Genomic DNA, 25,670 nt, shown 5'->3' with positions numbered 1-25,670 from the left:
GGTTTTCACTGTGGGACAGAACATGGATGTGTCCCCCCGCCCCGTCCCTGGGGCTGCCACAGTGGGACAGGGCGTGGGCATCCCCCTGGGTCCCCAGGCCGTCCCCTCACCCACCCGCTGTGTCCCAGGGCTGTCACCACGCAGTGGGGCACACCATGTCCCCCCAAACAAGGACCCAGCGTGTCCCCAGGCTTGGGCAGAGCCACGGGCGCAGGACACAGGGCAGTGCCACCCGCGGGGCTGGGCCACCCGCCGCTGCCACCAATACAGGGAGGGGGACACGGACATGGGACGGAGCCAGAGTCCTTTAAAAACTTGTCCTTTATTAGTCTGTCGGAAGCGAGTCCCTCTGTATAGGGCGTCCCACCCAGTTATAGCAAAGTGAGTAACATGAAGGGACCGAGCCCCTCCTGCCCGCGGACCCCCCGGGCCGGGGGGAGCGCGGGGACCGGGGCCCCCAGGCTGACAGGGACATCCCTCCCCGTGCAGCCCCCCGCTGTCGGGATCCCCTTCCCTCCCCTCAATGTGGGGTGCCCCTCATCCTGCCCGCCCCCCCGGGGTCAGCTCTGGGGCGGGGAGTGACACCCCAAGATCCCCCCCCCCCCCCCCCAAATCCCGCAGGGAGCGATAGCACCAAGGGGGACGGCTGCTCCCCGCAGTTTATTCCGCGCTCCCCGCCGGGATGGAGGGGCTGGGGGGGGGGACGGGCACTGCCGGAGGCGCGGGGTCCCTCCTGGGAACGTCGGGCCGGCGATGGTCCCGCGATGGGATGGAGGTGGGGGGGGGGGGGAAGTCCGGGGTTTTTGGGAAGGGGGGGGGGGGGGTGGGGGGGGGTTTGTCTCAGCTTTGCTTGGGATTTACATTCTGGACCATGCAGTAGCACCAAAGTTCATGAGGTCATCGGTGACGGCGAGCGGTTACTTCCGCTTCCTCCCGCAGTACTTCCCTTGTGCACAGCCCACGCCGCCTGGGGGGGAGGGGATGCACAGGGTGAGCCCCCCCCCCCCCCTCTCTGCACCCCCCAAGCCCTTGGGGGGCTGGCTGGGAGCAGGGCCGGGGGGGGGGGGGGGTGGGCCAGGATCCGGCCCCAGCGGGGTCACCCAGTGTCAGCACTCACCTCTAAAGCCCAGCGCACCAAGGGCTCCTCCGAAGGTCTTGGGGGGCTTCCCTGCAGGGAGGAGGCAGAGCGGGGTGAGCGGCACCCTCACCTCGCTTGGCCGCTGGGCGCAGGGGGGATGTGCACACACCACTCCCCCCCCCCCCCCCCCCCCAAAATACCCCACTTGGGGGGACGGACACTCACCACCGAATCCCAGCCCGCCGGCGACCCCACCTGAAAGGAGAGTGAAGCCCTCAGCACCCCCTGGGCACCCACATTGCTCCGGCCCACACCCCCCAGCCAAGCACCCACCCGGCTCAGCCCAGCCCCCCGGGTCCCCCCCCAGGCCGTGGCCATGTCCCCGTGCTCCGAGGGCTGTGTGTGTCCCCGTGAGCCAGCTGGGCACTGAGAGGTGCCCCGGGTGCGTGCCAAGGTGCCGAGCTGGGGATGATACCTGGAAATATCGGTGACACACCAAAGCCAGGAACTCCGGCCCCTGGGGGGAAAAAGCAATAGCTGGTGACAGCCTGTGACAGCAGTGTCACCCCAACCCTGCCTGTCTGGGGACACCCTGCCTGGGGATCTTTGCTCACTGCAGGGGCATAAGCTGCTGCAAAAACCCTTGTCCCCACCATGTCACCCATCTGCCTTCGGGGTGCTCTCCCAGGTAGTGGCATGCCCAGTGGGGGACAGCAGCAGGGTGGGGACAGCAAGCAGGGATGAGCGTGGCGTGGTAGGGGACACGCTCCCACCCCAGCCCCAAATGGCGGCACTCACCTGGCTGCAGCCCCCCAACACCAAAACCTGTGGGATGGGAGAGCCCTGATGAGAGCAAGGAGCGTGGGGACAGGGCTGGGAATGGGGACAGGGCTGGGGGGTCACACCTCCAGCCCCGCTGGCCGGAGCAGCCCCTGTTCCTTACCTGGCTTGGGAGGTTTCCCAACAGCTCCTGGATACAAGATCCCTGTGTCAGAGAGGGGCGTCAGTGTAGCCCCAAAGGGGCTCGCTGCCCCCGGGGCTGCAGTCAGACCCTGCTATGAGCCCAGAGGGTCCCGAGGCAGGGACCTGCATCTCTGCATGTTGGGGACATGGTACAGTACCGTCCACTGTCCCCATGGCATGGGCACCGCTGGTGCTATGGCCCTTGGTACCTGCTTGGTGATGGCACTCCTTTCCGATCACGCCCCGAGAGCAGGGCAGGTGGCAGAGACAAGATGGGGCTCAGGGTACGGTGACAGTGTGGGGCAGGACCACGCCGTGGGACCAGCAGGGGACAAAAAGTGACCCTGCATCCCATACATCCCCTTCCCTTTTCGGCACTCTGCCAGCATACCGCTCCCTGCACCCCAGCCCTGGGGAGCCCCCATGCCAGGGGCCAGCACCACTCACCAGCACCGAGCCCACCAACTCCAAGGCCACCAACTCCGAGGCCACCAACTCCGAGGCCACCTATGACGGGGATCCCAGGTGAGCACCGGTGGGGATGGGCAGCACCTGACCCGCTCCTCGCCCAGCCCCACGTGTGTCCTTTCCCAGGCAGCCCCACTCCCCCCATGCCCTGGGGGAGCATCCCCCTGCCTACACATCCCCTGGCAGGAGTTGTTTGGGCTCAGGTCCTGCCAGCACCTACCTGGGATGCCACCGACTCCTGGGACTCCAGCTCCGGGAACGCCTGCCAGAGAGAGACCATTAACCCCTGTCCCCCCAAAGCCCAGTACCCACAGCTCAGGGCAACCCCAACCAATGCTCAACCCACTGATGTGGCCCTGACACTCATTCTGGGTGTCCCCAGCACCAATCTCACAGCACCCGGAGCAAGAAGACCTAGAGGGAGCTCACCCCCAGCATGACGCATTGTTGCAGGCAAGGCAGAGCAGGAGAAAAACGTCCCCAGCAAGCCCAGGGGAGGGGACACAGGTGGCACTTCGCACCCATGGGTGACAGCACCCCAGCTCCCATGCCTGGGGCACCAGTGCCACAGGGGACACGAAGCAAGGCCAGCACCCCGATGGCCACAGGAAGAGGGTGCTGTTGATTGTCCGAGGTGGACCTCGGGCAGGGTGGCAGGAATACGTACCGAATTTGGGAGGTTTAGCACCGGGCTGCACCCCTACTTGGGGAATGCCTGCAAAGCGAATGAGGACACCATGGTTAGGACGGTCACCCCTCCACCTGTCCTGTGTGCCACCGTCCCCCGTCCTGCCTGCACGTGGTTCGGTGGCTTTTAGCACCCTCATCCACCACTGTCCCCAACCCATGTCCCCAACCGGGGTGTGATGAAGCACGTACCTGCCCCGGGGAGGATGCCAGTACCGGGTACCCCCACACCCGGCACCAACCCGGGCACAGCGCCAACACCGGGCGTCACTCCTGGCACTCCAGCAACGCCGGGCACCCCGCCTGGCACCCCTCCGACCCCAGCACCTGCAGAGAGAAGGGGTGAGGCAGCGTGGGGGTGGCCCCCGTGTGATCCCCACACTCCTGTGGGATGATGTGCCTGCTATGGGGTACCCACCCCTGCAGCCCCCCAGGTCCCCCCTGGACTCTCATGGGGAGACCCCAGGTGCCCACCGTGCGGGCAGGGCTGCCTGCTGTGGGCTGAGCCGCGAGCGACAGGCTTCTCCGGTCAACTCACCGAATTTCGCTGCCTTTGCTGCTGCTTTTGCTGCTGCAGCCGGACCTCCAACCCCTGAGCGAAGACAGCAAGAGGGGGGTCAGTGTCCCCAGGGGGTCAGACCCCATCCCTCCCGCCTTGTCTGCACCCCCAAGGGTTGGCCATGAGTTGATGGAGACCACCAAGGTCCTCCTCACGCCTGTCCTGCCCCAGACCTGCCCCTCACCAGCCAGGCTGCCACTACCACCCACCATCCTCCTCACCTGGGACACCTCCAACGCCGGGGGCCAGGCCACCCACTCCAGGAGCCAGGCCACCTACGCCAGGAGCAAGGCCACCCACACCGGGAGCTAGACCACCTACACCGGGAGCCAGGCCACCCACGCCAGGAGCCAGGCCACCTGCTCCTGCAAGGGGAGAGGAAAGGATTGGGGCTTCAGCTCAGGAAGAGGTGGTGGAAGGAGCTGGCTGAAAAGGCATGGCAGGCTGGGATGGGCGAGCGGATGGATGGATGGATGGATGGGTGGATGGATGGATGGATGGATGGGATGGATGGATGGATGGATGGGTGGGATGGATGGATGGATGGGATGGATGGATGGATGGATGGATGGATGGATGGATGGATGGATGGATGGATGGATGGATGGATGGATGGATGGATGGGTGGATGCTGGGGTGGATGGGTGGATGGGTGTGGAGTGAATAGATGGATGGCAGGGTGGATGGATAAGTGGATGGATGTGGAGTGCTTGAATGGATGGCAAGGTGGATGGATGGATGGATGGATGGATGGATGGATGGATGGATGGATGGATGGATGGATGGGATGGATGGATGGATGGATGGATGGGATGGATGGATGGATGGATGGATGGATGGATGGATGGATGGATGGATGGATGGATGGGTGGATGGGTGTGGAGTGAATAGATGGATGGCAGGGTGGATGGATAAGTGGATGGATGTGGAGTGCTTGAATGGATGGCAAGGTGGATGGATGGATGGATGGATGGATGGATGGATGGATGGATGGATGGATGGATGGATGGATGGATGGATGGATGGTGAAATGGACGGTGAGATGGATGAATGAGTGGAGGTCCAGATGGGAGGACAGATGAGAAGGCAGATAGATACTGAGGTGGCTGTCTGTCTGGTGGTATGGATAGGTGGGTGAGTAGAAGGGAGGATGGATGGACTAATGTATGAGAAGGTGTATGGATGGTGAACCTAGGAGCCTCCATGCAGACCAGCTCTCTGAAGAGCACCCTGTGACACAGCCAGGACCTCATGTCGCATACAGCCCTGCAGAGAGGTCAACCCTCACCCCAACCCACAGGGACCCTCTGCAGTGCCAGGCCTCAGCCCTGACGAGAGGAGCAGCTTGGGGTGGGGAGGCAGCAGGGGACAGGATAGGTGGGATAACCCCTGAGAGATTCCAGCTTACCGAATTTGGCTGCTTTGGCAGCTGCTTTGGCAGCAGCAGCGGCGGCTGCTGGACCTCCAACTCCTGGGGGAGAGGGGGAGCGTGAGGGGCAGCGATGGGCCATGGTGGCCACGCCGGCACCCCTCAGCCAGCACCACCGGGAACAGCCCGAGCATCCCTTAGACACCATCTCACCTGGTATGCCTCCAACTCCACCGGGCACCAGACCAGGCACGCCGACACCAGGAACACCAACCCCAGGCACCCCAACTCCAGGTACGCCAACACCAGGCACCCCGACACCGGGCACCCCAACACCCGGCACCCCAACACCGGGCACACCGACTCCGGGCACGCGTCCTGCTCCTGCAGAGAGGTTCAGGGATGTGGCCGAGCAGTCAGGCTCCGTGGGCAGGGTCCTGCCGACCTCCCCGCCACCCACAGCACCAGGGGTGCCCCCACCTTGCCCATCTGCCAGCACCCCTCCTCCCTCCCCGGGGAAGGATGACGGTGACTCACCGTATGCGGCAGCTTTCGCTGCAGCCTTCGCTGCGGCCGCCGCGGCATCTGGGCCACCCACTGTGGGGACAGAAGGGAGAGAGTCAGGGGACTGGCAAGGCCGGCAGCAACCCATCGGCTTGTGCCAGCCCATCCACTCACCACCGACACCGGGGACCACTCCAGGAACCCCAGCCACACCGGGCACACCGGGCACACTGGGCACACCGGGCACGCCGGGCACGCCGGGCACACCAGGGACACCAGGGACACCAGGGACACCAGGAACACCAGGGACACCAGGAACACCACCAATGCCGGGAACTCCAACACCAGCTCCTGCAGGCACATGGAGAGAAGTTAGATCTTGTTGCAGGAACAGCTGGAAGGTAGGACCTTGTCATACATCTGCTCTTGTCACCGTGCCACAGTGAGGAGAGCACCTCACCACCTGGTTCCAGGAGAGATGCACAGCAGTGCAAGGCAGGGACTGGTCCCATGTGTCCCAAGAGGCCCCAGCAAGGATGATCAATTTGCTGTTGTAAAAGAAAGGCTGGGAAGTCACCAACACAGGGGACCATGGTGATCCTCATCATCATGGAAGGCTCCAGATGGTCCTCATCATAGGGACATCAAGCCTTGCAGCCAAACAGGCCACACAGGAGAAGTTGCTGTTGGTTCCCAGTAGCTGCCTAGAAGGGCTAGGTGCCCTGGGCACTGGCCAGACTGGGAAGCAGCCAAGGGCAGTGAAAGTCTTGACCTGCTGGGCCTCATTAGTGTCACAGGAACAAGCATCAGGTCACTTCTGGAAGCGCTGAGTGCCAGAGGGGTTGTCCTCATGGCTCTCTGCTTGGCAGGTGCCTGGCACCCCCGCACAGAGCACACCCTCATTAACTTGTCACTGCCAAGTTTCTCCCTAAATCCCATCCTTCCTCGGGCACGTGGTGGGATTTTTTGCTACATGATGCGAAAGAGAAATGGAAGAAATGGTCAGCAATGGTTTAGCCCTCAAAGGAAAGCTGCTAACGAGCACGGCTGATCCCAGGGGACTCCCAGGGCTCTGCAGTGATGATGCAGCTTCACTGCTGCTTGGCCATGTCCCTTTTCCCCTCTGGGCTCTTCCTCACTGGAACTCCCTTGGGGGTGGTTATTCCTGCTGGGCACCTGGGTCTTACTAGACCAAGTCAGACAGACATGCTGGGTCCCACCTGGTTTTTGGAAGTTGGTGACCCTCTGCCAGGGATCTCTGCCCAGCCAGGCAGCAAGGTTGAGCCCACGGACACCAGACCCTGGGTCAGGTCTGCTGCTGTAAAACCAGATTTGGTACAAAACTCAAGAATCCAGAGAAGGACCGAAGACATGCATTTGGTCCCAACTGTTCACCTCCACGAATCAGCCTGCAGAAACCCCAGAGTGGGAGAAGGTCCTGCCCTGGGGATGAAGCCAAGCCCAGACACAGCAGCTGGGAGCTGGGCTGGGCGCATCCCATCCCAAAGTGTTTCCCCATAATGAGACATCAGGAGTGATCCCCGGGGGGACACCCGCCTGCCTGGGGGCACCCCAAGTGCCAGGGGTGGAAAGGGTGAGTGGGGGTCTCGAGGGAGCTGCTGGGAAGCTCCTTGCACCGCGCAGACGTACCGTACTTAGCTGCCTTTGCTGCTGCTGCTGCTGGCCCCCCAACTCCTGGGGACAAAGGAGAGAGGGACCCTCAGCCACCAGCCTTTGCACCCCCACAGAGCCAGGTGGTGGGGACAGGGCTCCTGGGAACAGTCACCTGCCACCCCGGGGACGCCTCCGACACCGGGCACCAAGCCGGGGACACCGCCAACACCGGGCACGAGGCCTGGGACACCGCCAACCCCAGGCAGCACCCCTGGACCTGGAGGAAAGCAGAGCAGTCAGACCCTCCCCCCCCAAAATTCCCCATGCCACTGGTGGGGACATGGTCTCCCCCAGTGTCACGAGAGGCTCCGGGGCACCTGGTTTTGAGGTAGGCTCTCCACACCTTCCAAACTATCTGCTAAGGGGACCTGGGATGCACCCAGGATTGGGATTCTCAGCTCCCTACACCCAATCCAGGGATCTGGAGCCCACCCAGCCACCCAGGAGCTTGGGGACCCCCGAGGTCCCCTGAGGCCATGGTTGTAAATCCCAGCTGCTCCAGGGGCTGACGCATTTCCTCTGAACGCTCCAATGAGCGGTTGTTTGCTACTCGCTTTTCTCCCTCAAAACAGCCAACAAGGGGAGCAGCGAACTCGAGATCTACATCACCATCTCATCCCTTTGCTAATGAATGATGGCTCGTTAGAGACACAGTCTCCTCAGACACCTCGCCAGAGCCCAGCTCAGCAAAATCACATCTCTTATTAGAGAAACCATGCGTGACAGGGTTGTACTGCCCTGTGTTGGGGTGCTGCGCTGTGAGGTGGCCAGCCAGTCACTGAAAAAGCTGCTTTTTGCAAAGCAGGCTTTGCTATACCCAAGCCCAGCTCTCCCAACAGGCTGCTGGAATCTGTCCCCAGGCGGGTAAAGCCTCTCTGCAGCCCTGGGGGGTGGTTTCACATCTTGCAAAGCCGCTGGTTCAGCAGAGTGCCTTCACCTCGCCCTGACCTCCTGCAAGCAGCTGCTGGAGCCGGGGCGGAGGGCTGGGAGAGCACCCCCATGAGATGGGGCAGGGGGTGGGGGGGCAGGCAGGGAAGCCGTGCAGCCCCAGCAGCAATGTATGGCTCTTCTGTGCCCCAAGAGTGAGCCCCGTCCCGCAGGCAGCTGCCAGATCTGTCCTAAACAGCGGGGAACTCACCGAAAGCTCCTGCCTTCGCCGCTGCCTTCGCTGCTGCCGCCGCCGCTGCCGGCCCTCCAACTGCCGGGGTAGTGGGAGAGAGTCAGGGATGTGGGATGGGGGGAGGTGACCCCCCCCGAGCCCCAGGGCCGAAACCCGCCATCGCCTCACCTCCAGCTCCTGGGACAACGCCGACGCCGGGTACCACTCCGCCAACTCCCGGGATGGCGCCAGCCCCGGGCAGGACACCGGCTCCTGCCGCAGGGGAGAAGGGGATCGTCAGCTCAGTGATGCAGGGGCACAACCAGCATCCCCCCCCCCCCCCCGTCTGCCTGGGAGGGAGGGAGGGAGCAGCTGCCCCACTGGGGAAATGGGTGATGGATGTGACCATGGAGGGCGACTCACCATATTTCGCTGCTGCTTTCGCTGCTGCCGCCTGTGCTCCGACTCCTGAGGAAGGACATGGGCAACCACTGAGGTCCCAAGACCATTCCCACCTCAGCTCCCCCATCCCGCAGGGCCCCTGGAGACTCGCCTCTCCTATCAGCATCAGCCCCCCCCCTCTCCTTTGGGAGGCGATGCACCCCTCCAGGCTGTCCCTGGGGTGACACTGCCACCCTGAGGCCACCAGACAGTGGCCAACACCCCACCTGAGGACTGGCAAAGTGACTGGGGTGCTGGTCTCCCCACCATGCCCGTGTCAGTTCCCCACCCTGGGGCTGCCTGGGGAGGGAGCGTACCTGTCCCGGTGGGGTATCCTGCCTTCCCTCCTGCCCCGATGCCAGCTCCTATCCCGCCGGGCCCGAAGCCTGCAATCACAAACAGAAAGGCAACGCCAGGTCAGGCACCTGCCCTAGGCTGGGGGATGAGGTAGATGGAGCAGTTCGCTCGGCCCAAAGGATCCCCCCCCGCTGGTGCCGAGGGATGTCGGGGGGGATACCGGAGCCAGGGTCCCCCTCAGTCGAGATGCCAGATCAAACACCCCTGCCTGGAGCTGGCCGCGGCTCAGGATGTGTCCCAGCAGAACAACAGCCAGCCGACTGCCGCCGGTGCCACGGCGTGCCCGCGGATTAACAGCTCCCGTCCCCGGCACGGGATGCCAGGAGAGCCGTGTTGCTCCCAGCCGGGTCCACGGGCATCACGGCAGGGCAAGGCACGAGTCCCCTGAGGGACCACCTCGCCCTGGGAGCGGGATGCCCCTCACACTGCCCCGAGGGTTGGTGGCCCTGAGGCCACGGCAGCGGCCGGCAGAGCCGTGAGGAGCTACGACCGCGGAGCAAGGGCTACGAGCACTCACCGTGGGGCAGCTTACCAGTGCTGTAGGGCAATCCATAGCCACCTGGAGAGGAGAGAAGGTGGCGGGTTAGCACCTGGCTGCCGGTGGCCGTGCCCCCTCTGCCCCGCGGTGTAGCCCCTCTCTGCCAGCTGGCTGTGTGGCACCAGCCCTCGGGGCTCCTTCCATCGGGATAACAAATCCTCCGGGATACAACCCCCCCCGCGATGGAGCCAGGCCAGGAGATGCTCTTCACTATCACCTCGGAAGCAGCGGCTCCAAAAAGAGCCACCTGCTCTCAGCCCCACACCGAGGGCCATGACACCTGAACCTGGTTTTGTAGGAGCCTCCCGTGACCCCACTTCAGTGGGGGGTCCCTAGGGAGCCCCGCAGCGAGAGCTGTACCCAGCTGGCTGCACCACAGCCAGCTCCAAATGAAAGGTTTTAATTGGAATCAGGGCTTGGGAGCCTCTGCTGAAACATGACCTCATTAGGAGGTCGGCACAAAGGGATGGGGAGGGATTACGAGTGGGAACATTGCAGCCAGGGAACTGTCTCCTTGCGAAAGAGCAGGATCCTACTGCTCGGGACAGCGCAGGGATGCCCGTGACTCGGCAGGGACCATGCACTTGGAAGCCAGCAGCTCCAAGCTCCCATCACTGCTGGCAGTGGCTTGAGGAGGGATGATGGGCTGCCACATCCCCGATGGGGACACCTCGAGTGGCACGTAGGGTGGAGGGTTTCCCACACCCCAAGCCCTCCCACCGGAGCGGGTTGTGGTCAGGGCGGGGATGTGGCTGCCTGCAGCCAGGATGGGATTGCTCATGGCAGAGCATCTCCTCGAGCACGGGACACCGTCCCCTCCTGCCAGACAGCATGTGGGGACCAGATTTCCCTCCACCCTGTCAGGATGTCCTATTATGTCCCACACCAGCCAGCGTTGCTGGAAGGCAGAGGCTTTCCAGGCTGCAGTGGCCGTGAGCTGTGCTGGGTGTCCCCCACCTTGGGGACCCCCCTCTTGCCCATCCCAGGGCACCTCATCAGCGCCTAACTCACCCCAAAGTTGTGGAAGGGTTCAGCACTGGTTGACACACATGGAGGTGACTCCAAGGGTCAAGTGTCCGAGCCCTTGGGCCTCCAAGGGTTTTGCTGGGTCCAAGACCAGCTCTCCACTACCCCCAGACAGATGCGAGAGCTGTCCCCGCCCCGGGGCTGTGCGCACTCATCCTGCACTGGCACGGGGATGCCACCAGCACTTCTGGGGTGGCTCAGGGCTGGTGGGCACACTGGCTGGCATGGCAAGGGCTTTGCACCGACCAATGCCATCCCAGCGCAGCTGAGCACTGGGGAGCAGTCCCCATCCCTGCAGCATCGGGAGGGATCCTGATTTCAGCCACAGCTTCAGGCTGAGCCTCCAGCAAACGGGGTAACCCCGGGGCCACCTCCTGAGCAGGGACAGCACAGAGCAGGAGCTGTCTCGGGCATTTGGAGCAAACCATCCAAAAAGGAAACTTTCCACTGAAAATGTTCTTTTCCCTCCTGTCCCCTTGTTCCCTCTCAACCCAGACCTACTGCAGCTGGGACAGCGCAGGGGACACGGGGACATGTGGCAGCCCCGGGTCCATCTGCAGCATCAAAGTGTGATCCTCGACAGCCAACCCAATGATCCCCCACACTGCCAGCACCAAACCCTCAGAGGTGACAAACTGGCATCCCCCAGCATCCCAGGAAGGACCGGGGTGCCAGGCAGCACCCGTCAGCTGAAACCACACCTGGGGACACCACCACTGTCCTGCCGGTCCCTGCGAGGGGCGTGATGCACTGACGGGACTTCCTGGCCAAAGGGATGAGTGTCCTCCCCTGATTTATTTAACGAAGGCCCCCCCTAAAGCGGGTCAGCTGGGAGCTGTGTCCCGTCCGGGCTGCGGGCCACTGGCAGGGCCGCTGTGGGACGGAGCCAGGCACGGCCGCACCGTGCGCCGGCGGTTTTCTCTCCTCACCGGGCACCCCATGAAAGGCAGTCTGGGGCTGACTGCGGCCGGGAGGCCAGACGGTATCCGATGGCAGCGGGGCCAAGTCGCCCTAATGAGCGTAACTCTGCCTCGGCGGGAGGAAGCCGGAGCGGGCCAAGTATTTCTGCCGCCGTTTGTGGTGACGGGCCCCGGCGGGGGGAAGCCGGCAGAGCTTCTGGGGCTGGCGCCCGTGCCGGGGTGGGACTTGCTCCCTGGGGGTGGGCTGCCCCCACCAAGACTTTCCTGCTTGCAGCAACTTGTTTCGGTGAGTGGGGAAACGCCTGTGGATCTGCTCACTCCCCAGCACCCCGGGGATGCGGGTCCCTGCCCAGATCTGGCTGCCCGCCTTCTCTGGGATGCTCTTGGGACCAGTAAGCTGGCAGCATGGCTCTTGGAGGGCACAGCACCTGGTACTGGTTGTGTGGCACTGCCCATCCTGCCACTGTCCCTGCGTGGGCATGGCTGGCTGGGGACAGGCAGAGCTGGCACTTCAGCACAGGGCTGGGAGACAGAGGTCCCTGGAGCAGCCCAGCCTGGGAAAGGGGTGCTGAGCACCCCCAGGCTTCCCTGGGCTGGAGCCGAGCCTTGTCTGGGCAGGCAATGGGGAGGGAGACCTGCCTGAAGCTCCATCCCCACCTCCTGCCTGCTGTTGTTGGCCTTGGCTAGAGCTCCATGAGCGGGGACATTTGGCCCAGGTGAATGCCCAGCGATGCCTGGCACAACCCTAGGAGCCATGGAAAGCAGACAGTCCCTACAAGGGCTGTGCCTCATGCCAGGAGGAGCTGGCAGGGACAGCCTGGGGTGGCCTGGCCCAAAGCATGTCCCCAGAACATGCTCTTTTCTACCTTGCAACAGCCGGAGAGACTCACAGCATCATCCTCGCGGGCTAGAGACAAGACCAGCAGCCACATCCAGGCAGCTGCCCACGGGGCTGTGACAGGCAGGGCTGCTGCTGGACTCATCTGCCCAGTGCCCCTTGCTCTGACCTGATGTCCCAGGGCCAGCACTGGCACTGCCAGGTCCAGGGGACCTGGGGGCACCATGTCTCAACCCTGGAGAACGGCGGGTCCTTCTCCTGGCACTGCTGGGGGTCCTTCACCCCCAGCCCTGTTGGCTGTGACAGCTTACCTGGGAGCTTAGGAGCTTTGATGGGATACCCCAGAGGGACTCCGGGCTGCTGACCTCCAAAACCTCCCAGTCCTGCAAAGCCAACAGCAGACTCTCACCTGGAGCCCGCGCCTAGGCTGTCACCAGTCCTTGAGAGAGAGGAGCACCCCAGGGCACCCCGGAAGAGGAGAGCGGGTGGTTTGGAAAGCCCTGAGACATCTTCTGGCATGGGGAGGCCATCGCTGTGATGAACAGGCTTGGGAAGGAAGAGAAGGACGGGCGAGAGAGATGGGACACTCACCGGGGATTCCTGCGAAGCCTCCTGCTCCTAGGCAGAAACACAAAGGCACCCGCGTGAGCCTCAGGACTGGTCCTCGGCGTCCAAACTGGTCTGCACGGGCTGCGTGGGCTCAGCCGGAGGTCGGCTTCACTTGCCCACATGCCCTGTGGGGCTGTGACCCCAAAGGATGGGCTGGAGCCAGTCCCAGTAGGATGGGGATGAGGGCAGAGCTGGAGCTAGTCCTGGACCCGCCTTCCACCCCGGTGTCCCCAGGGGATTGAGGGGACCTACCTGGACCTTTCGGCTTGACTCCAGCACCAGTGGGTACTCCGGGCAGCACCCCTACGCCAGGGAAGCGGACGCCTGAGGCAGAGACCAGAGGGGATGGGTGAGCAAGGTGGGGTATTGTAATGTTGCTGGCACTCGAGACCCTTTCAGCCAGCTCCCAAATCCTTGTCACCCATCTCTGGCTCAGGACTAAGCCTTGTACCCTGGGACAGGGTACCCTCAGTCCCCAGGGGCCTCCTGGGCCCCCCTGTGCCAGGCTCCCCGCACCCCCTGGGCAGAGCTGCCAGGGAAGGGTTTGCTCCAGCCCTGGGGCTGCCTCTGCTTTTTTTTTTTTGTGGGGGGAGGATGGGCCAGGCTGCCCATGCAGGAGCTTGGGGTGCCTGCAGGGTACGTGGCACCCATGAGTGGCCATGGTATAACCAAGCCTGGGCATTGTTTTGTGCCCCGGTGATGTGCAATGGCTCTGTGCAAGCTGGGGCTCTTTGGGGAGCAGAAAGTGGGGTCCTGCAACTGAGTCCCGATCCTCCAGGGGCAACAGGAAGCCCTTTGGCCTTGCAGTCATATGGGTTGGGTTTCTGGTTTGGGTTTGGGTTTTTTTTTTGGTTTGTCTTTTTTTTTTTTTTTTTTTTCCCCTTTTACAAATGTCTTTCATTATAACTCACTCGTTTTTCAGACATGGAAAAGACATTCCTGACCAGCAACACACTTCTCCTTCTGACAATGTCGAAACATCTTGTTTTCACAAGTTTTCCTCCCCCAAATTACTTTGCAGTGAGGAATTCCTCTCCCCGCTGCCACCTCCTCCCCCTCCTTCCCACGCCGCCCTTGGCTGGGCCAGCCGGCCCTGGTGTGCTCCGTGCCAGCTCCTCTCCCGGTGCTGATGCCGCCTGCTCCCGCGGAGCTTGGCACCAGACCCCCGGAGACGCTGGGTCCCCCCGCCTTTGGCATGGTGGAAATGTCACCACGGCCCCAACGAAAGGGTTTGGAAACTGCAGGCAGCAGTGATGGGGCAGGCAGGGAGTTGGGCAGGCGGGCAGCACGGGGCCATACGCAGCCTGCTGCCCGGCATGGCAGGCAGCGGAGGGGTTATAATGCCCAGGGTGCAGCTGGCCACAAGGCTATCGACTCAAACCGGGGTGCTGACACCGGGTGGGGACCCTCTCAGAGGTTGGGATGCTGCTGGTGGGGTGGGGACCCGCAGCTCACCTGCGCCGGGGAGCACGCCACCCGGGAAAGCTCCAGGAATTCCAGCGCCTGCCAGGCAAGAGAAAGGCCGGGATGAGCACCCGAATGGAGCCCTTCCCCGCCCCGGCCCCCAGCTTCGGGGCCGTGCACCTACCTGGTACTTTGGGGGGTTTCCCTGCCGCGCCAACCCCGGGCTGCACCCCGCCCGGTACCACTGCACCTGCGGGCAGCAGAGACCCCCTGAGCCCCGGCAGCGGCTCCTGCCCACCCTGGCAGGCATGGGGACCAGTCTGCCCCCGGCTTGGCTATGCTGGGGACGAGGGGTATTTCCTACCTGCGGAGACCCCGAGGCCACCAGGACCACCAATTCCACCCACGCCACCAATGCCAGCACCTGGGGGCATTGGGAAGAGGAGTACCAGTGTGAGATGCCACTGCTGGGCTATGGGTGGCCGGAGCGGTGCCAAAGGAAGGGACAAGCCTAGGACTGCTCTTGAAGGGGGTGAAGGGGACACCCTGAGGCTGTACCAGGGATGGGTCCCCCAGACCTGGGCACAGGGACCAGGCAGCCCAGTGCTCTCCGCTCCTGGGGGTTCGGGTTTGGCCAATGCCCCTTTCCCGGCACACCAAGACATGCCAGGGTCCCTCCAAACTGGCAGGGATCCCCACGACATCTTCATCCCCTGCTTGCAGTCCCCCAGCTCCATGGGGAAAGCTCTCCTATCTCAGGCTTCCAGGGGACACTGGGGAGTCCCAGGGGGCTGCCCAAGCCCCAGTGTTGCCTTGCCTGGCATTGTTGCCTGGCCCAGCGTCGCACCAGACACCCCCAGCACTCACCAGCTTTCGCAGCAGCCTTGAGCGCAGCGGCAGAGGCGGCCCCTGGGAAGACACCCCCGGGGTAGGCACCTCCGGGGAAAAGACCCGCAGCACCTGCGAGGAGGAGAATAACCCACATGAGCATCCCCGAAAAGCGGCCAGCAAGGTGTCCTGCCCTCCCCGCCAGCCACGGTGGGCACAGGGGGTGGGGAGCCGTGAGGGGCTGCGCAGCAGTGCTGGGGGCTGGCGTTAGGCTGGGCAAAGTGGTGGTTAGCGGGCACTGCCCTCCCTGCATCCCCCCCCCAAAATCCCTGCTCCCATCCACATCCCACCCATCACCAGCTATGTCAACACCACCTGGGGCACCCTGAGGTGTCACCGGCTCCTTCACACACCAGGGTCCCCGGTGGCCACGTTCAGGCAGTGTCCCTCTGCTGCGGACCCCGCGGGGACCCCAGGTCCCTCCTCACCTATCGCTGCTTGGGGTCACCCAGCACTGCTTGATGCCATGATGTTGGGGGACCCTAGGGCTGCCTGTTGGTGGCTGCTGGTCCCTCAGGTTTGGCAAGGGTGCCCAGCCCAGATGGGACCCACCAGGCAGGCTATGGAGAGCACCCGATGGGGACAAGCCACATGCTGTCCCCAAGGTGGCTCTCTGGGGACAGTCCGGAGCAGGGGTGGCCAGTGGTCTGTGCTCACCTGGCTGCAGACCAAGTGGGCCGAGTCCCCCGAGGCCTCCGACCCCTGGAAAGAGAAGTGGGGTGAGGTGGGGGGGGGACGGCCAGGGTCAGAGGAACAGGAACGTCCTGATGGCACCATCCCCATGGGCCAGGAGCATGCCCCGGGGATGGGCACAGGGACAGGTGACAAATGTGCCCGCCAGCATCCGGATACCCCATCCCATCCCTTTCTGCCTCGCCCACCCCCCACCCCACCGGGCCACGAGGGGACAGAGCCGAAATGTTTATGGCTGAGGAATGAGTCCCTCCGGCTCCGGCCAGCGCTGCCTTCCAACATCTGGGGCTAATCAGCCCTCGCTCTCTCCAGGCGCAAATTCCACTGCCTTTGGCTCAGGGCGCGGACAACGCTCCGGCTGGGGCTTCGCGGCCGCGCCGCGTTTGGTTTTAATTACACCGAAATAAAGGGCCTTGTTTTTCTTTCCACGAGCTGAAATCTGAGTAAACGGAGGTTGCCGGCCCCCGCCTCGGGCTGGCGCTCCCGCCGTGCAGACGGGCTGGATCGGGGGGGGGGGGGGGACCAGGGGGGTGCAGTGTGCCCCGTGCCCCTGCCCCAGGGCACAGCGGGTACCCCTGGGGCAGGCAGGGAGGGGAGACCCAGGTCGCTGCCTAAAGGAGCATCTTTCTCTGGGCCTTGATGGGCACCAGCCATCTCTGTTGGCACCAGATTTTCCCCCTGCACATTAGGTCCCTGCTGCCCCAGCACCTCCCAGCCGTGCCCCACCATGCCCCAGGCTCGGTGCCCTCGGGCTGTGCACCCTCCTGCCAGCATTTTATCTCTCTCCCGATGCTGTCCCCTCTCGTCCCCTCATTTCTAGGCCAGACAAACCCCGGAAAGGGCTGCAGGAGCCTCAGCAAAAGCTGCTCGGCCACAAACGCAGGCAGGCAGAGGTGCTGCCAGCTTCCCACAGACACTGGCTCCCGGCAGGGCTAAGCGAGCGTTACCCAGCTTTGCATCTTCCCAAGGAGCTTTGGCAGAGGTTTGCAGGCAGCAAGCACCCCAAAAGGGCGGTCTGTGGGGGCTGGAGGGGTATGGGCAGTGTGCCAAAGCGAGGGACAGGGCAGGAAGGCTCCCTTGAGGCTATGGGGGCTTGGTGGCAGTTAGTGTGGCAGGGCAGGGTGGAAAGTGCCGGCTGCTGCGTGCCTTGGCCATGGGGGCCCCCAGAGTGGGGGGGTTCCCCTTGGCCGTGTGGGAGAAACATGAGGGAAACAGGGGCGGGAAATATCCTGGCCACTGGCATGGCTGGAGGTGGTGAGAGAGCCAAGGAAAGGCTTCTTACCTGGTTTAAGAGGTTTACCTCCAGCCCCGAGTCCTAGGGGAGAGTGAGTGGAGAGGGGTCAGAGCCATCCTTTCTCCGAGCATCCCCCGACGGGGGGACACTGGGTGGGACAGGGCCAGCCCCATGGTGGACCCTCTGCCTGCCACAGGGCAGCTCTGCCAAGGGTGCTGCCCATCTCCCCATCCCTGGGAAAAGGGGCCCCAGCACTCACCTGCTCCCAAACCTCCAACCCCAGCACCTGCAAACAATGGCACCATCTTAGCACCCATCCCCGTGAGCACCCACCACCCACCTACTCATGCCAGGTTCCCCGGGGTCCGTGGGGAGGCAGAGACGATCATAAAGGTGCGAGGAGATGGGGCATCCGCCCCTGGGATGTCCCCAAGCTTTTGGCTGAAACACTGGGGACAGTTTGTGACATTTGGGCACCCGCTGCAGCCAGGGCTGGGCAGGGTGTAGGTGCCGGCCCTGGGCTACTGATCCCCAGCGTGAGTCTAGCACTGCCACCCAGTCCTGTCCCCACGCTGTGGGGCTGGCACTGGCACAGCCACCCAGGGATGAGCAGCCAGACAGGGTGTTCCCATGTCCCCTGATCCCAGCTGGCAGGTCCCCAGCCCTCTGTGATGGCTCAGAGGCAACTGGGGAGCCCCCAGGCACCTGCCCCATCCCTGCAAATAGGGTGATGTCCCCTGGAACACTGCTTGGACTCCCTTACCTGGGAAGAATCCTCCTCCTGGGACTCCCCCCCCTGGGATAGCACCAGGGACCCCTGAAAGAGAAGAGACCCTCATTAAGATCCTCCCAGGGATCCAATTATATCTGGTGGGTCAGGATTGGGGGCATCTCCTGGGATGGGGAGCTGCTCCCTGCAGAGAGGGTGGGATGCAGAGTCCCAGGGCAAGGGCTCAAGGGCAGGTCCCTGCCTTTCCTTGCACACTTCAGTTTCCCCAGTGTGACAGTGGTGACAGGGCTTGGAGGTGCCCCAGGCAGGAGCTGGGGAGGGCATGCTGTGGGAGGTGTCAGAAGGACTTGGTTCTGCATGAGAGGGAGCTACATGGGGCTTGTACGGAGCAGGGCTGGCTGGTGTCCAGCTCTGCTTCCCAAAACCTGTCCCATACCACAGCCAGTGCCATGTCCATCACCTCCAGCTTCACATGGCTCTGAGGGGACTGGTACAGGTATGGTCATGCATGGGGGGGTGAGGATGTCCCAGTTCAGCCCCACAGCCCACGCTGGTCCCAGCTAAACCTGAGCGTTCTCGGCCATGGCTGCCCCATGCCCACGCTGCCTGCCCTGCCTTGCCCTGCCTGCTGAGCTGCCAGTGGGAAAACCAGGCTCAGGCCACCAGGACTGAGGTGTTGGACTGAAGGGACAGTGCTGAGACCCATCAAACCCCCCTGCATCCCTCTTCCCATCTGCAAAGCTGAGATAAGCTCCCAGGTCCCACTGCTTTCTAGGGCACCTGGAGCTCATGCTCAGAGATCATTCTCAGATACCACAGCATTGGTTTTTGGCTGGTTTGGACCCTGGCAAAGGTCTTTCTCCTGCAGACCACCAGGCAGCCATCCCCTGGGTGGTCCCCCCTGCTCCATCAGGGCCAGGGGTGAGGCGCAGGCTTGCAGGTGGGTTGATGGCACAGGGAGGTTGTAATGCAGAGAGAGCCTCCACTTTTGGCTGGAGCGTGTTTTTGGCACTGGAGCCGGGGGGGGGCGGGGGGTGCATTGCCATGGGGTTTGCAATGGGATTTGCAGGATGGCTGGCAGGGCTTGCAGTGAGGCTGGCAGGAGGATCTGGGAGTTGCTGGAGGCAAGCGTAGAGTTGCTGTGGCCAGCACCCCTGTGGCAAGCTGCATCCAGCTCTCCTGCCTAATCTGGGCAGAGGGGATGGGGCTCGGGGTGGACGGGCACTGGGGACCCTGTGGTGCCACAGCTGGGACGTGAGGACCTGCTGACCTGCTCTGAGGCTGCAGTGGCCACCCCAGCACCCTCAGGAGCCCTGGCAACCCCACCCCTGGCTGCGTGGTGCCCAGGGGCTGGGCAGGGTGGCCAGCACAGGTAGGTGCCAGGCAGGAGGCAGAGCTGGCATGCCACAGTGGGGGGGCACATTGTTGCTGCACATTTCTGCCCCATCTCAAATGTAGGGCAAACTCCGGGGGGTTCCCCCTCACTGTGCCCTGTAGCCCCAGGCTTCACCCCAGCAGCTGCCTGCTGCGTCATGGCAGAGACGAGAGTGTCCCCTGGGCTCTGCTCACATGTGTCCCCCACCACCTAGGGCACATGGGATGGGCCCCCAGCCCAGCTGCACAGAGACCGGGCACTGGGATGCACCCCCACGCGTGTCAGGACACACACACGCATGTAAGAGGGGTGTCAGGCCATGCATGCACAGGAGATGTCGGGACACACGCACCCACAAACCCATCAGGATGCACACGCAGGCGGAGGACCCGTGCCAGGACCTGTCACACAGCCCCCACGTGCCCCAGCAATGCCAAAGAGTGGGGCTCAGCCCTGTGCCCCCCCAAAACCACCTCCCAGGGCCCTGCCAGGCTCAGGTGCTGTATCCGGCCCTGGAGCAGCTGATGTCCCTTGGAGTGGAGGGGACACGCGCTCGGTCGTCGCTCCGGCCGGCCGGCTCACCCCTCTGGCACGGCACAGCCGGCCCAGCTGCCGGCCAGGGGTTTACAGAGCGGCTCCTTTTCCCGGCACATTCCCCCGCCCACCCCCCCAGCTTGGAAAAACAAATCCTAACTTCTTGCCTGTTTCCAAACAAACTCTGAGCATCCACACATCGCCTGTCCTCCCCCATCCCATCCGCCCTGCTGGGACGGGACGCCCCACCCCACTGGGAGCCAGAGCCAGTGGGATGGCCAGGATCTGGCTGGGACCCCCATATCTGGTGCCACCGACTGTCCCCCACAAACTAGGAGGGTCCCTTCTGTGCTCAGCTCCCATGGTGCCCCCCAGTCTCAGCCCCCCACAGCCAGGAAAGGTCTCTGGTGCTGGGGTGATCCTAGGAAGGTCCAGGTGACACCTGCCTGCAGCCACGGCTGCCATACCTAGCCTTTCATCATTGTCACCCTCCTGGGCACTGTGGACACTGGCAGAGGGGGTGCCACTGAGGTGCCACTCTCGCTGCCCCCTCCCCAGGCATCCCTCAGCCACCATCCCAGGGCCAAGGCACTGTGCTTCCTCGCAGGTCTGTGCTTTTCGGAGGATTACAAGGGATGTGCCAGTTCATCAACCATCTCCATGCCCAAGTCCAGAGGAGAAGGGGGTCAGCAAGTCCTGGCAGGAGCCTGGGTTGCCGGAGGGCAGCAGGATTACCAGGTTGGGGCTGTCATCCAGCTCAGGGGAGCTGAGGCTTTCACTCAGGATCATCGCAGGAGGCTGCTCCCCCCTTGCTGCTCTCCCTGATCAGCTCTCCTGCCAAACACAGCCAGCTCTGCGCTTCTATTGAAGGTATTTTACAAGCTGCCTTGGCTCTGGCAGAGCCGGGCTCTTCCCGGTAGGGAGGCAGTGCCCAGAGCCCAGCTCAGGGTCTGCTCCCCACTGCAGGCACTGCCAGGGAGCACAGGGGTCTCTGACCCGCTCGGCTCTCTGGCCGAGGACCAGCCTTGAACAGCCAAACTCACCACAGCATCACCAGTCCCATCCACTGGCAGCACCACCACGGCTCAGGTGTTGACAGCAGCCCATGCGCTTGGCACCGGCTACACCCTGGGCTCCCCGAGGCCGCACTGGGCTATGGCAGTCGCTCTCCGGCCGGTGTCTGTCATTCCCCAGCCCTGTCCTTCCCCAGCCCCGGGGGCAGGAGCCCATAGCCCAGCTCCGGGTCTGCTCCTCGGCATAGCACATCGCTCTGGCCACACCATCCCACTTTCCCTTGCCACATCGCGGAAGGGGAAACTGAGTCGCCAGCCTCCCAGCACTGAAGGAGCTCTGTGCTGCCTCTGCCCCTGGCCTGAGCCTGCCAGGACTCTGGGAAAGGGGATTTCTGCTCTCTCTCAGTTGTCTCCTGAGCCAGGGCTGGCTTTAAGCCTGCAGAGCATGGATCTGGCCCCCAACACCCCAGCACCCACCCCTGGGATGTCTTCTCAAGCCAGGGGCAGAAGAATTTGCACCCACATGTGCAGCCCCAGCTGTGGTAGGGTTTGACCCCTGGAGGTGCTAAGGATCTGGTGGGGAGCCTTGTTTATAGAAACTGGACTTTTTCTTACATAGCCCTGTACCACAAACCACTCTTTGCAATGTCCACACTATTCCACTACCTGTGCTGTTTCAGACTGGCCACTGTTTGTACCACCTGCACCATTTCTGTCTGCACCACTGGTTGCAGCTTTCTTTACAAGCCAGAAATACAGATGTTTTCTCTATTTGACAGCATTCAAGACCGAGATCAGGCTGGACAATCCACCGCAGGACACAAACTCACATCCTCATTGGACTGCCAAACCTCGTACCTCGTACCTCACATGCACCCATGGGCAACTGCTCGGGGAGGAGAATCAGCACATAACTGCCACAGATACTTCCCCTCTTCCCTCATGCTGCTGTTTTCTTTTTCTTGGGAGAATTGGTTTTGGAAACATGCAGTCTCCCAGCAACGTTGAAGCTGCGTTGCATCCCAGCCCAAGATCTCTGGTAGCAGCTGGGGGCGGGGGGGGAGGGGGAGAAGGGGGGGGGGGCTGCTCTTGGCTCCTCTCCAGCCCCCCCCCCCCGAGGCTTTAGCTTTCATCTTTGAGCGCTGGCAGACGAGCTGCACCCTGCAAGTTGTTTGCAGAGGGAGCAGCCCCAGCAGGCCGGTGCCTTGGGGAGGTGCCCAGCTGGGAAGGGGAGATGCCATCCCAGCCCCACAACTGGCACTACCGGCCCTGGGGCACCCTGGGGACTCTGGGTGTCCTCAGAGGGTCTCCACAGCACCCAGGCTGGGATGCCAGCACACCCAGTGCCAATCGTCTCTGCAACAACCTCAGCCACCCCTGTGGTCCCAGAGCCTACAGACCTGGGACCCCTCCAGGGTCCCTCTTGTCCCCTCCCAAGGGGTGTTGCTCCCAGGGGATTCCCTGTACTCCGGCACGGGAGGGAGGGATGGATGGATGGATGGATGGATGGATGGATGGATGGATGGATGGATGGATGGATGGATGGATGGATGGATGGATGGATGGATGGATGGATGGATGGATGGATGAAAGCACTGAGGGACAGATGCCCCGCTCCAAACACTGGGACATGCTGCACTTGGCACCTTTTAGGGAAACACAGCAGCTTCCTCACGGATCCGGCTGTGCATGTCCCCACGGTGCCCAGTACAGCTCTGCTTTCCCTGGGGGGGGATGCAGAGCAGCAGGGGCTGATCCTGACCTGCTGCTGGGAGCTTTCCCAGTACTGCCAGCTGCTGCAAACCCAGGGCTCAGCCCTTTGGCACTGCTCTGGGGGCCAACAGTCTGTGTGCAGGCTCCCCTCCCCTTTTCCCTCTCAACTCTGGGATCTCTTAAGGGTCCCTTTCCTGCCAGGCTGGTTTGGAGCTGCACTGGCAGAGGGTGCTGGAGGATGCTCCCCTGAGCCCTCTTCAGGTTTGGTGAACCCTGCAGCACCCTGGTATCCCCCCCACAGCTGCTCCTGTCCCAGCTCAGACCCTGAGCATGGCTGAGCCTGCCTGGTGCCACACAGCAACACCAGGCTGCAGAGATACTGGTCACTCCTCCATGGGAAAGTGTTCTCCAGTGCCCTCATCAGCACTGGGACCATCTCCAGGGCCAGGGCCACCTCCTCTGTGAGCTGCTTCCCAAACCAGCAAACACTCCTGGAGATTGAGTCAGGGACTGGAATGGGGCCAACAGCCCTAAATTGCTCCGAAGCTGCTGCAGGGTCTCACCCGGAGGCCAAAGCCCTCCTGAGACTGTCCCACTGCTTGAGAACTGGGGAGCAAAGCCACCATGGTTCAGCAAGCCAGCGCGAAGCATCACTGTCAGAGATGGAGATTGCCCAGGGCTGAGCTGCATCCCGTCAAACACCTTGACCTGAGCTGTAGCTCAGGATCAGGCTGTGACGGCGGCTCAGCTTTGCAGGCAGCCGCCTGGCTTGGCACCGCTCTGGGGTCACGCTGCCTGCACAGCCGGGGCAGATCAACCCACGGTCAGGGTGCCAGGAGCCCACCCCCCGCCCCCAGGGCAGAGCAGGGAGCTGCAGGGCAGGGGCGGATGGAGCTGCTGGTTGCAGATCCCCGAGGGCTCTGCCCTGGGCAAGCGGTGGCCCAGCCTGCAGCTGCCTGGTGCCACATGCAGCCCTGGCACTGCCCTCCCCTGCCCATGGGATCCTGCCCTCTCCCCTCCGCTGCTCCTCCCTATCTCTGGCTGAGAAGCCTCGTGCGACAGCTCTGGCACCGACCCCATCGCTGATGGTGGCTCTGCCCATGGCACGACACGGGGCGACCCACCGCCCGGCTCTCCGGAGGTGGCTTGTCCCATCCCTGACCCTGCCGTCCCCTCCTCGCAGACCTCTGCCCAGTTTGGCCATCACAGCAGGGCTGTAGCTCTGCGCTGAGGGCCGCTCTCCCCACCTCTGTGCGTGCTCGTGGCCTGACACGAGGGCAGGCACCTGCGGTGCTGGAAGCTCGGGCTTCGTCACGCGGTGCCAGGGGACACACGCCGTGCTGCCTTCGCCTCCCCGCCCCGGCAGCGGGTCCGCAACACGTGCTGGGGGTGTCAGGGCCAGGGACCAGCCAGCGAGCCAGGACCCGTGCCACACGCCGGTGGGTGGACCCGACGCGGGTGACAACAACCACGAGGAGGAGGAGGGTGCGGGGGCCACCCCAGGCACCCAGAGCCTGCGATTCGGGCGGGTCGAGCTGCTCTGCAGCTGCAGGGGCCCGGCGGGCTGTGCCGCGGCCGCACACTGCACAGCAGCTCGCACACATGGGCTGCGGGATGCGCACCCCCCATCGCCCCCCCACTGCCCCTCCAGCTCACACCACCGTCCCACCGGGAGGGTGATGGGTGCCAGCTCCTTCGGCCCCCCCCGCACTTGTAAGCCCCATAAGAACTTGGTGGCCACCCCCGGCTGCCTTGCCCTGCACCCTGCTTGCGTGTCCCCGAGTCTTTTGTGTCCCCAAGCTTCTCATGTCCCCAAGCCTGTCGTGTCCCCGAGCCCCTCGTGTCCCCGAGCCCCTCGCCAGGATGCAGCACCTCGCAGCCTCCCCCCTGACAAGTGCTTCGCGCAGCGGTGCCATTCCCGGACCACCCTGTGCCACCACCCTCGGTGACATCCCATCCCACACCCCACCCGGGCATGGCACGCGCTACCCACCGGGTTGGGGGGCAAAGACCCTTCTGGGGAGGTGGCACCTGGGGGGGCTGCCCTCCTTCCTTTGGGGATGTCCCCAGGGCAGGACAGGGGGGCTGCCTGTCCCTGCTCGGGGACACGCAGCCGGGACAGGCGTGGGGCTGCCGGGGGGGGGCTGAGGGGGGGCACCAGCCGAGCCCTGGTGCTCGTGGAGGGACCCTGCAGAGCCGAGGAAAAGCGCTGGCCGGGGCTAAGGAGAAGGAGCCTTTTCTTTCCTTACCTCCTTGCTGAGAAGCCGGGAGGATGGAGAAGAGGAGGAGGACTCCGGGAAGGAGGGGTGCAGCTGCCTGCTTTGCCATCTCTTGAAGCAATGCCCCCGTGCTCCCGCAGGCAGTGTGTTTTATCCCAGAGCTGCTTAATTGTTGCTTCCAAGGATGCGAGGGGAAGGGGAGGGGGGGTTGGAAGGAGGGAGGGGAAAAGGAGAGGGAGAAGGGGGGAGAGAGACACAGGACACTACGTCATGAGGAAAGGGCAAACACACACAAGCCTCTCCAGCCGATTGGGCTGGCTTGTTCGGGTTTTTTGTGTTTTTTGGTTTTTTTTTTTTTTTACTCTTTTCCACTTTTTTTTTTTTTTTTTTTTTTTTTTTTTTTAATTCGTCTCCCTCGCTGCTCTCTCCAATCCGAGTGCGCCTCTCTGCCAAAAAAACTGGAAGGGCGGGGGGACCTGCCAAAGCAGCCTGCGGGGGGAGAACAAGGGAGGGCTGCGCTCACCGCGATGGGCCACCGCGTCCCCGGGTGGCACCGGGGGGGGGGGGGGGGGTGATGCCCCGGGTGGCATCGGCGGGGGGGGGGGGGGGGGGGGTCGCGCATTCCCGGGTGGCGCAGCGCAGAAGGGGGATGGGAGGGCAGGTGGGGGCCGTCGAGGTAAAGCGAGGGGGGTGTCCGGGGGTGCAAGCGGGGTGTCAGGCGAGGAGCCGCTCCCGGG

General features: G+C 63.4%; 1 protein-coding gene across 16 annotated transcripts; it reads right to left on the bottom strand.

Annotated features, from left to right (window-relative positions):
- Nucleotides 1–303: 303 nt before the first annotated feature.
- Nucleotides 304–25,229, bottom strand: ELN (elastin). 16 transcript variants are annotated; one of them, XM_042791748.1, is made up of 35 exons: nt 24,964–25,229; nt 18,113–18,166; nt 17,609–17,635; nt 17,398–17,430; nt 16,080–16,124; nt 15,402–15,494; nt 14,899–14,958; nt 14,719–14,784; nt 14,586–14,633; nt 13,383–13,454; nt 13,113–13,139; nt 12,833–12,904; nt 9,717–9,758; nt 9,160–9,228; nt 8,825–8,869; nt 8,591–8,674; nt 8,441–8,503; nt 7,415–7,519; nt 7,279–7,323; nt 5,803–5,979; nt 5,662–5,721; nt 5,338–5,508; nt 5,164–5,226; nt 3,977–4,120; nt 3,735–3,788; nt 3,389–3,523; nt 3,177–3,224; nt 2,730–2,771; nt 2,489–2,548; nt 2,022–2,063; nt 1,877–1,903; nt 1,554–1,595; nt 1,304–1,333; nt 1,118–1,168; nt 304–967 (listed from the first exon to the last, which is right to left on the bottom strand). In XM_042791748.1, exons 1-35 carry the CDS (start codon nt 25,040–25,042, stop codon nt 918–920), a joined length of 2,325 nt encoding a protein of 774 aa, XP_042647682.1. In that variant the 5' UTR covers nt 25,043–25,229; the 3' UTR covers nt 304–917. The 16 variants fall into 16 exon arrangements, with proteins under 16 accessions (XP_042647682.1, XP_042647685.1, XP_042647683.1 ...); XM_042791751.1 differs by having other exon boundaries at nt 2,022–2,048; XM_042791749.1 differs by having other exon boundaries at nt 8,441–8,500; nt 24,964–25,228.
- Between the last annotated feature and the right edge of the window lie 441 nt (nt 25,230–25,670).

This window comes from Tyto alba, unplaced genomic scaffold, assembly GCF_018691265.1.
Source record: "Tyto alba isolate M040663 unplaced genomic scaffold, T.alba_DEE_v4.0 Super-Scaffold_19, whole genome shotgun sequence".
In the NCBI taxonomy this organism is placed as follows: Eukaryota; Metazoa; Chordata; class Aves; order Strigiformes; family Tytonidae; genus Tyto; species Tyto alba.
This window is presented reverse-complemented; position numbering and strand designations above follow the sequence as displayed.